Source organism: Vigna unguiculata, chromosome 5 (genome assembly GCF_037176805.1).
Source record: "Vigna unguiculata cultivar grain cowpea cultivar isolate G323 ecotype 2 chromosome 5, ASM3717680v1, whole genome shotgun sequence".
In the NCBI taxonomy this organism is placed as follows: domain Eukaryota; kingdom Viridiplantae; phylum Streptophyta; class Magnoliopsida; order Fabales; family Fabaceae; genus Vigna; species Vigna unguiculata.
Window position 1 is genome coordinate 20,279,624 of NC_140796.1, and position 11,559 is coordinate 20,291,182.

General features: G+C 34.3%; 1 protein-coding gene and 2 pseudogenes across 1 annotated transcript; 1 reads left to right on the forward strand and 2 right to left on the reverse strand.

Annotated features, from left to right (window-relative positions):
* Positions 1–690: 690 nt before the first annotated feature.
* Positions 691–1,498, forward strand: LOC114183871 (chymotrypsin inhibitor 3-like). The gene has a single exon (XM_028071031.2). It carries the CDS (start codon positions 771–773, stop codon positions 1,371–1,373), a length of 603 nt encoding a protein of 200 aa, XP_027926832.1. The 5' UTR covers positions 691–770; the 3' UTR covers positions 1,374–1,498.
* Positions 1,499–5,495: 3,997 nt separating this feature from the next.
* On the reverse strand, positions 5,496–6,514 carry LOC146886205 (uncharacterized; annotated as a pseudogene).
* A 108-nt stretch (positions 6,515–6,622) lies between these two features.
* LOC146886206 (uncharacterized) lies at positions 6,623–10,751 on the reverse strand (annotated as a pseudogene).
* Positions 10,752–11,559: the final 808 nt, after the last annotated feature.

Consider the following 11,559-nt stretch of genomic DNA (forward strand, 5'->3'; position numbering starts at 1 on the left):
TTATGGTTTAAAAACACAGAACCTAGAGTGATTTCATACCAATCGAAATTGTATATACGATAGTGATTGAAGACGTTTGAAGGAACTTATCTGAATGGGGTTGAAGAGTTTGTCATCAAATTTTGTTAACAAGAGTCTTACATGAATGAAATGCAAATCTCTAAAACTTTTAATGACTTGAGTATTAAAAAGGCTTTTACATGTGAATTTTTCTCTTTATTTTCCAAACCAACGCTTAACCATACAGAAGTAACAGCTCAACAACCAAAAGTAACCCATTTCAACTCAAATATCTCGACGCAATTCGATAAGAACACCACGTTAAAGACTTAAAGTGAAAAAAATTAAGACACAACGTTGAAGACTTAAAATGAAGAATATATTATCCAGTGATAAATTGTCACTAACTTACCCATAGAGCATTTTGTAGGTAAAACAACCACGGACATTTCCATAACTGTTATATATCCACGGAAAAATTTGTGGATAACTTCCCATAAACACATGTAAGTCTGCATGCATATGATATGACCATGTTTTTTTCCGGTTGAAAAAAACATGTATTTAAATCCAACTACTACTCTCCTTTCTTTCATCTTTTTCACACGTTTAAGACTTTAAGGATATTATATTTATTTCTGTCAATAAAAGGGTTATCCTTATCACTACGACGTAGCTGTATAAATGTATTCTCCATCTTCGCATATTCCTGAAACTGAACTGAACAAAGAAGAGAAAAAGCTTAATCTGTTTCATAGCGAGCCAAAGAAATGGCGAGTGCAACGCTTTTTGCTCTCTTCCTTCTTTCTGCCCTAACCTTGTACCCTCCTTCAACCACTGCTCAACCTGTCACTGACGCGAATGGTAACATCGTTAAAAATGGTGGCCGATTCTTTATATTGCCCCTCTTTTTTGGAGCCGGCGGTGGTGGAATTCGACGTGCCAGAACTGGATACGAAACTTCCCCTCTCTCTGTTGTGCAATCTCCCTTGGAGACCGATGACGGGCAACCATGGATTATTACTTCCATATTCAAATCTGGTTTTATCCCTGAAGGCTCTAGAGTGTCCATTAGCTACGAATATGTTGAACTCGGTGACTCTGTTGAGAGTAATGAGTGGAGCGCTGTTGCGGGTCTTCCTGAAGGAACTCTCGTTAAAGTTGGCTACCCAAATACAATCAATGGTTCCTTCTCTATTCACAGAGCTTCCTCAGCCAATAGCTACAAGTTTTTGTTCTGTTCAGCTAGCAGCAGCGTGTGTGGTAATGTTGGGATTGTTCTGGATAAAGCAGGGAACAGGCTTTTGGCTATCAAACAGGAAACTTCATTCGAGTTTGTTCTTGTGGAACTTCCTTCTGCTGTATCTAAATGAAGCACTATCCATTGAAAGCCGTACACTTTCTCCTTGTGAGAGACGTGTCTACGATATGCTTTGGGATGTAATTAATTACCCATCACTAAATAAATAATATATCCAAAGCTTGTGTTTTCGGTTTCTTTGCCCGGTTCATATTTGTAGGACATAATTTGTTTTAGTTTTATCCCTTCCCCGAAGCCATTGAATTAACTTTTCTATTCAATTAAATTTTTAAAAAGATTTCAAAATCAACGTATTTAATTTCAAATTTTATATCATTGTAAATTTATTAAATATAGTATAATAAAAAAATATTAATAATACGTTAAAAATCTCACATCGACTAAGAATAACATTATAAGAAATATGATTATTATCTATGTCAATATTTTGTAGGTAGTGAACATTTTTCATAAGTAATTTGCAGTTATATAGGATTGCAAACGAAAAAATTTTCGTACATAAAATATTGGTGATAACTTTATCTACGAAAATGTGTTTCATAAGTAATTTACCTACGATCATTATGTACGAAATTTGGGTGACCATAATTATCTATGAAATATTCATTGAAAAGTTTCTCATTCAATATTTGAGTTACCTACGAAACATCTCGTTGATAAATTACCAACAAAACATTTCATAGATAACATTAAATATAAAAACACATAATTTTTTAGAAGCCCTTACAGGTTTTGCGAATCTTTGCAACATTAATAAATATTTTAAAAAATCATTATTTTTTATGTCATCACAAAATAATAATTACATGTAAAAATCTATAATCATTTTTTTATTTTTCAAAAAAATTGATTGATGTAAATCATATTACAAAACAAACAATAACATTCATAGTAATTACTCTAATATATAGCGCCTTCAAATATAACAACAAAATTTTACAAAGGTTCATCAGCATTTATATCATCACATCAACTAAACATTTAGCTATAAATAAAAAGTAAACATGTCATAAAAAAATGAAATTCATAATATTTTCATATATTACAACTAAAAAACCAGCTAATTTTAGTCCTAGGTTAAGTCCTGTAGTTAAAAATATAACTAATAATCAACATACTTGGGAAAAGAGTTTTGTCCACGATGTTGGTCACCGTCCTGAGCATCATCCTGGTTTTGGTCCTCATTTTGTGGTTGTTCATTGACGTCTTGCAAAATTGTTTATACGACGGAAGAAAGAAGAGGGAGAACAATACACTAGTGCAAAATAGGTATATTAGATCGGTTCTAGAGCACATATTAAATCGTTTCTACAACTAATCTAATATACACCGATATAATATGTTGGAGACATATTAGATAGGTTCTGCAACAACCAATCTAATACCCAAAAAAAGCATTTTCAAAACATTAGCATATTCATTAACGCCAGTTTCCAAATCTTCATCGTCCTCGTCTTTGATCTTAGATTCCAAATACACTTCAGATTCGTCAAAAAAAGAATAATAATGGAGTCGTTGGGAAGAAGACTCTACATATTTGATGAGAAAGAAACAAAACAAAAACAAAAAACTCAAATGAAATGCAAAAGAGATAAAACGATTTTTGGTTGTGGTTCTGTAGAAAGAATGAAGCTAGATCTAATACCTGGGCTGAAGTTGTGCGGTGTGGGATGGAGTGGTGCGGCAACACACGGCGTGATGGCGGACCAACGGAGGAGGTCAAGTGAAGCTTCAACAATGGAAGAAGAAGAGATGAAAATGACAGTCGAACGTGACGATAGCGAAGAAAAGCCTTGTATCTACAACCCTAATGACGAGCGGCAACCGTGGTGGTTAAAATGAGAATGAGAGTGCCTGGAAGAGAAAAAGAGAAGTGGAGGCATGATGGAAGAACGCAAAAAAAAGAGTTTTCGCGTAGAATATTAGACCGATTGTTTATTTAACCGATCTAATATTTACATATTAGATCAGTTCTCCTTGTAACTGATTTAATATGTAAATATTAAATCGGTTAAATAAACAACCGATCTAATATACTTCCTTTTATTTACAAAATTTCCATTATATTTTATTTTATATTAATTCCCTTACAATTGATTTAATATTCTATTCTAATATGTCTATTTTGCACTAGTGATAGATACTAGGGATTCTAATTTTCTTTGCAATCGTTAATTCTCTTCCCTAGATCGATGAAACACCTCCCTAAACAAATGAATCTCTTCTTCCAACCTTAGGATATGTTGTGATTCCACTGTCTTTGGCAGGTCAAGAGGCGCACTAAAAGCCTTACCATGACCATGATGAGGGAAATGCAATTGACTGAACATTGACCAACATATTTGCCTGCACAAAATAAACATAGACTCATAGAAGAAATATAAAAGTGTTATCGATGACACATGCTTATTCTTTAGTAAACCCCCCAAAATTTTCATTTCTCAAGAAATACTTTGCTATCAACTTTAAATTTTCTCGATGCAAACTTGTGAGAATAACAAACAAAATTAATTATTCATTAAAATTGTAATCCTTAACTCTATATATGCTGCAAGCATAACTATATATTTAGCTTATCGTATGAGCCAAGATAGAGATTTTTATTTCCAAAACCCTTCCTATTCTTGCTTCCTATCTACCATTGTGCGTGTGCCTGCAAAAAAATTACCATTCAATAATGTACTAGTAGAAATATAAAGTTGATACACAAGTACTGATAGGATTTCATTACTTCACACTACAAAAAAAATGCGTTTCAGTGACCATCCTTTTTGGTCGCTAAATGACCAAAAATCGGTTGCAAACCACTTAGAGACCGAAATAGAGACTAAGCAGAATTAGTAACGAAAACCCTAGTCGCAAACCACTTAGCGACCGAATCAAAATTTGGTTGCTACATAGCCAACAAAATTATAGTCGTTAATCGGTCACTAAAAGGATTGGTCACGTTTAACTCTTGGAGACCAATTTAGTCACCAAACAGTTGGTAGCTAATTCGGTGGCTAGTACTAAAAATTTAGTGACCTTTTTTTTTGGGTCGCTAACAAAAAAAAAGAATATATGATTTTAAACTAGTTTGGTCACTAATTCGTCACAAATATGATAAAATAACGTCCATTTTTTTCGGTTACTAATAATGAACGGTGTTTTTTCTATTTAAATTTTGTTTTGGTCGCTAAATCGATGGCAAAAACTAGAAATGTATAACTACAAATATATTTCGGTGGCTAAATCGGTGACTAAATCAATGACAAAAAAATCATCAACAATATCTTTTATGGCTACATTCGAATACATAATTTTACCTGCTTATACACAATATTAAACATTTAATTATGCTAAACAACAATCAAGTCAGATATCTAATGTATTAAAGACTAATATAAAAATTAAAAGTATATATATTACATGATCCAACATATTCTAGTCACAAGAACCATTTCCAAAAAGAAAAATGGATATAGTTGTAAGCAAATTTGAAGTCATCATACAATTAAAATTATAACTAATGATCCTATGGTCCACCATCACAAGATTGGTCTACTATATCATCACTACTAGGAGGATCAGGATGAGGAGTTGGCATAAGACTCTTCAATTGGATGTGCTGCAAAATAAATTTCATTTGCTCATTTTGTTGATGCATCTACTCATCTTGTTGGCACATGCGTTCACTCTATTGCTTGTGATTTTTCATCAAGTGCTTCATCTTTTCTTCAAGTGTCCTCTTCTTGGCATCCTTTGCCAAAAGTTCAGCATTTAATTTTTGAATAGTTTCACACATTTCTTCTATTTCATGAACTATTGGAGTTTGAGTAGTACTAGAGTAAGCACCTATAGAAGTAGTAAACCTTTTACTCAATGCACCAAGTCCATACACATTACCTTTTTTATTTCCGCCTCCAGCTATAGTAAAGTATATTTCATTGTCATCAATGGAGGCAACATGAGAGTTCTTTGAAGATGATCCTTCCAGCATTTGATTTTGTTGGGCTTCATCTCGTCGTTGCTTATATTTGTCCTAAAAATGAAGTAAAAAATGTTATTATTGTGAAGAAAACTTGTAACAAACATTAAATTATAAGTTAAAGTTTAAACTTACCGCAAGGTCACGGGTTTTATCATTGACCAACTCTCCAGTCTTTAATTTTTTTGTTCTTTCTACAACCTCCCATGCAGTTGGTGGTTATTCTGACTACTTAGTCTACATATATTTAAGCACAACATAAATTGAATACGTAAGTCTAATATATTGTATTTAAATTAAATATAAAATATAAATAGATAATAAGATTAAGATTTTCTCAAAGTAAGTTGTTGTAGATATAAAACCACCACAATATGCAGAGGCTCCCTTCTCAACAACTCGATTTGCCTTGGCAATGACACTTTTGTTTTAGAATTCTATAGAACTCCAATGTAGGTATAAGGCTGCTCGAACAGATGTTGGAATTCAGGTCCCTTTATCCTGACAAGTCCTAACTTAGTTCATTGTATTTTTTAGAATACGTTAGTCTTTTGTATCAAAAATTGATCTTATGACTCGTTCTTGTTCAGGATCCCACTTATACTCTTTCTGCATGAAAAATAAGTTAGGAAACAAACATAGTAGAATAATAAAACTACATTTTAAACGTAAACATAATTGGAATTACCTTAAACTCTCCAAACCATCTGTCTCGAAGTTCAATTCAAATTTTCTTCCAATTGGGACTAGGTTCATCAAATTGTTGTTTAATGATGTGTGAGATTATAGTAGAAGGACCATTTGTTAGTGTAAATCTATGTTTAAACATATTGTCAAAATGGAATATGCAAATAATGACATCGAAGAATAACAAATAAATTAAATTTTACTTACTCTCATTTTTCATCATGAAGCCACGACCTTTGATCAATAATATTGTCAAATTCATACTCAGTTGCAACTGACCCATGTATTGGTAAAGGTTAATTCATAGTAGGCTCTGTAGAAAAGGCGACAAGAGATGATTCTCCTACAAAATGATCAACATGATTCTCATGCACTATAGGAAGTGGGGGTCCTTCATAGGTAGGACGTGTAGATTCCATAGTTGTTGGATGAGTAGAAGAAATAGGAGAGTTAGTGTTGGGTGAAGCTCTCTCACCAACATGAACACCTTGACCACCACAATTAGGTGGTGTGCGACCACCTCTCCATCTTAGTGTCATCTACAAGTGAAACTTATTGCACATATAACATCTAATGGAGTAAACATGTTGGATTCATCAATTTTCAATAAACAAATTAGCTAATTATGATAAAAGGCTCAAACCTGATCATGTTTCCTACATGCAAATGTGAGTTATCTTGCCCCTCATTCACTACAATTATTAGAAATCACAATCATATTAATGTAAAAAAAAATTAACACAGGATATAACATCACTTTTAATGCATTAATTACCGAAGAAGTATTTGTGTCATCACTATCGATGTCACCCTCACTTGAAATATATTCTTCCTCCCTTTCTTCTTCTATGTTTGTATCATTTAGTAAGTGTATATCGATTTCTTCTCCCTGCCACTAACATGAGCAAGAGAATCTTAAATGAAGTCTGAATCAACATGTAACACGACTTGAAGTTGAATAATAAACTTGCTCTGCTTGTTGTGCAAATATGAATGGATCATATGCTTTGTTATATCTCCGTGATTGCTTTACTTGAACAATTCCATACTTATTATCTACTTTGGTTCCTATATTAGGAGTATTATCAAACCATTCACATTGAAAGAGAATTAAATTCATGATTGGCAAGCCATTATACTCCAGTTGAATAATATTAGACAATATCCCATAAAAATCCGATTCTAATTGACCGTCGCTTCCCCGTACATAAACACCATAGTTAGAGGAATTCATTCCTTCACTCCAAAGAACAGTGTGAAATTTGTATCCATTGATAACATATATAGGCCATGATTCAACTTTTTTCTTAAGACCCCATGCCAAATTAACCAATAATGGTTCTTGAATATTATTTTCTGGATTGAGAACCTAAATATATAAAAGATTATACATTATACTATGTCAATCTAAATAGAAAATTTGTATAACTGGCAAGTATAGGATGAAATGTATGTAAATACCTACATATTGTTTGAACCATGTAGCAAAATAGGATGAAATGTCCTGACCAATTTTAGCTTCAGAAGTTGTAGGATTAATCTCTCGTAAATATTCAACATAAATACTGCAAAGAAGAAATCAAATTACTCAAACCCCACAAATTAACATAATTAACATGGGTGTGAACATCATCTTACTCAATGTATGGTTGAACCTCTTCACAATTTTGAAGAACATACAATTGGGCAGCATCAAAGTCTTTTTGGTTTAGATAATATGTCAAGCATTTTCCAATTTCTCTTCCTGGATAATTGAAAATTGAAATTGGAGGAGTACATGAAAAACTTTCACCTACTTCAAGGTTACGAGGGATCCTAGTCCTTCTTGTTTCAACATGATGAAGATAATAAAATGAGGCAAATGTAGATGTTTCCTCCACCAAGTAAGCTTCACAAATAAAGCCCTTCACCCTAGCTTTGTTTTTTACTTTCTTTATTAGAGAGTGTAAGAACCTAATAAAGAATATAAACTGCATTGCTTAAAAAATGAAGGCAAAAGCAACAAATGTTGTAAAAAGTGATTAGTAATTTTATACTTCTCAAATGGATACATCCAATGATATTGGACTGGACCACCAACTTTTGCCTCATAAGGAAGATGAATTGGAAGATGTTCCATGAAATCAAAGAAGCTTGGTGGAAATATTTGTTCCATTTTACACAATAACACAAGTATATTTTCTTCCAGAATTCTTAGGTGTTCAACATTTAGTGTTGTGGAAGTTAATTCTCTAAAGAAAAGACTTAGCTCAACAACAACTTTCCAAATTGGTTTTGGTAATGAGTCAAATGCAATTGGAAGCAATCGTTGTATGAAAACATGACAGTCGTGACTTTTCATCCCATGTAACTTTCCTTGACTAAGGTCAACACATCTACCTAAATTGGAAGCATATCCATCTGGAAGAGTATGTTCTTTAACCCATTTACAAATAGATACTCTTTGAGATTTGGTGAATCCATTTGCTGCCTTTGGTTTGATAAGTTTTCCACGACCAATGTCTTTCAATTCTAGCTCTTTTCGATTGCATATTTCTGCTACATCCAATCGAGCCTTGTTTGTATCCTTAGTTTTTCCTTTGATATCCATCACAGTGTCAAACACATTCATGAACACATTTCTTTTTGTGTGCATAACATCAATATTATAACATAAAAGTTGAGTTTTCCAATATGACAACCTCCAGAATATACTTTGTTTCTTCCAATTATGTTTTATACCATATTCAGAAATATTCTCTTCTTGTAATTTAATGCATAGTGGTAATCGAGCAAAAGTATTCCAAATATCAAGGCTGGACAAACGCAGAGGAGTGCGAAATTCTCAACAAACTTCTTCTTGAATGCCTTTTTATCCTTTCTAAATGGATGATCAAGTGAAAGGAATAGACGATGACAATCAAAATAGGAGATCTTGTGGCTATGATTAAGAGGGAATGTCTTTGTTCTTTCCATACATATAGGGCAAATGAGTCTACCCGAAGTCATCCAACCTGAAAACGTACCATAAGTTGGAAAGTCATTAATTGTCCACATCAAAGCAGCTTTCATTGTGAAATTTTGCCTCAATGACACATTATAAGTTAATATCCCTTCAATCTAGTTGTTGCAAAAACAAATCAATCTTATGCTTTGGATTTGAAGGGCTTGGAATTAAGATAGTCAATAACATAAATTCTATTTTCATGCACATTGAAGGTGGAAGATTGTATGGAGTTAGTATAACCGGCCAACAAGAATAACTTTTTCCATATTCACCAAAAGGATTAAACCCATCTGCACATAAACCTAATCTGACATTTCTTAGGTCCTAACTACACTCTAGGTGCATTCTATCAAAATGTTTCCAAGCTTCCTCATCATATGGATGACACAAAATAGACGGTCCCTTTGATTCTCATTATGCCATCTCATGTGAGGTGCAGTGGCCATTGAAGAATATAGCCTTTTTAGTCTTGGGATAATAGGAAAATACCACATTTTTTTAACAACAATCTTTTTTCAATTCATTTCCTAGTTATTGTCTTATATCGATCCATTCCACAGATAGAGCAATTAGTTAGACTTTTATGAGAATTTTCCTTATAATACAACATGCATCCTTTTGGGCAACAATATCAATTTTTGTACAACCGAAACCTAATTTTTCGACTGACTTCTTAGCTTCAAAAAAATTATTAATCATTCGATGATCTTTTGGCATAGTCTCCCCCATAAGTTGGACCATTCTATTGAAACATCCTTCAGATATATTGTAATCAGATTTCAAGCTTAAAGCTTCTAAACATGCCAACAATTCTGAGTGATTGTCACATCCTTCCCACAAGGTGCTTGTGCAGCACCAAGCATGTCAAAGAACTTTTGAGTTTCAAGATCAGGGTCTTCGTTCATGTACTCTGATCCAATTACACCATCTTGTTGCATACAATAGGCATTTGAGGGTCCAACATGATCCATGATCATTTGATGGAAATGATCTAATTCATCTCGTTGCTCACAAGTTCGATAATTGGTACTTTGAACATCCACTTGGGCGAATTATGGCAATTCTTCACCATGAATTGTCCACCAATAATAATTAGGCATGAATCCCTCTTCATAAAGATCCAACCCAACTTGATCCACATACTTGAAAACTTTACATCTACATTTAACACAAGGACACCTTAACATTTCACCTTGTTCTAAAAACTTTTCTTGACCAATAACATATGGTAGGAACTCATACACTCCTTCTCTAAATTCATCTGTCAAATGTTTGTGGTGGTTATGGTGGAGGTGGAGGTTGTGGTGGTGGTGATGACAGTGATAATGGTGATGGTGGTAATGGTGGTGGTGGTGGTAGTGGTGGTGGTGGTGGTGATAGTGGTGGTGATGGTTGTGGTGGTAATGGTGGTGGTGTTGATGTTGGTGGTGGTAATGGTGGTGGTGGATGTGGTGTTTGTGGTGGTTATGATGGACGTGGAGGTTGTGATGGTGGTGATGGCAGTGGTGGTGGTGGTGGTGGTGGTAATGATAGTAGTGGTGATGGTGGTGGTGGTGCTGATGTTGGTGGTGGTAGTAGTTCTAATGGTAGTGGAGTATTTTTTAAAGTAGGATATTATTTTTCTTTTAAGTGTCGGCAAAATGTAAAAATACATAATTTAATTAATTATAATTTATATTAAATAAATAATATTTTAGTTATCAAAAATATTAAGTGACCACTTACTATATTAAATATATTTTATAATATAATACCTTATTTGGTTCCAGGCCTTCTGCTACTCTCACCATTCGAGTCAGTACGCTCTACGTGAGACTAACTAACTCTTTAGAGTGTCAGGATGCAATCCTTACCTTGAATCCTTACTAAATTATATAGATGGGGCACCACCATGAACTCCCACTAACAGGGCCATGGAATTACATCCCGACCAACTGAGGCACCACCATGAGGTCTCACCTAGAGGGTCATGGAATTACGCCCTAACCAAATGAGGCACCTCCACGAAACTATCATGGAATTACACCCTAAACATACCAACATCATGTCTCATCCATTAATATAGAATCATATCTCATACCAACACCATGCCACTTTCATTACCAACCATCTCATTTGTTTTACATGCCAAGATCATACCAACACATCAATAAAATTCATAACCTTAGATTTTTCATGTATATTCACATGCCTCATACTTTAAATAGAGCAAACCAACCAATCAAACAATCAAAGACAACCATGTGAGGAAAACAGTGTGGCCTGCAACAGATCTCGCTCAAGCCAAAAGCCCTCTCTAAGGCGAGAGGAGTGCTCTCGCTCAAGCTACAGACTCTCGCTTAGGCGAGATCACGATAGAGGTCCTGGAGGCTTTGCGAACGCTCGCTTAGGTGAGGCCATCTCGCTTGAGTGAGGCCACCCCTCGCCCAAAGGTGAGGTTGTGGGCTAAAAGTGTAGTGCCATGTTGAAGGTGCACGAGAAAAACTACCCTACGCACGATCTAGAGTTGGCTGCTGTAGTGTTCGCTCTTAAGACATGGAGACACTATTTGTATGGCTCCCAATTTCAGGTATTTAGTGATCATAAAAGCCTGAAATA

Excerpts from the sequence above, each read along its gene's own strand:
- LOC114183871 (XM_028071031.2), top strand. The coding sequence starts at position 771 with ATGGCGAGTGCAACGCTTTTTGCTCTCTTCCTTCTTTCTGCCCTAACC.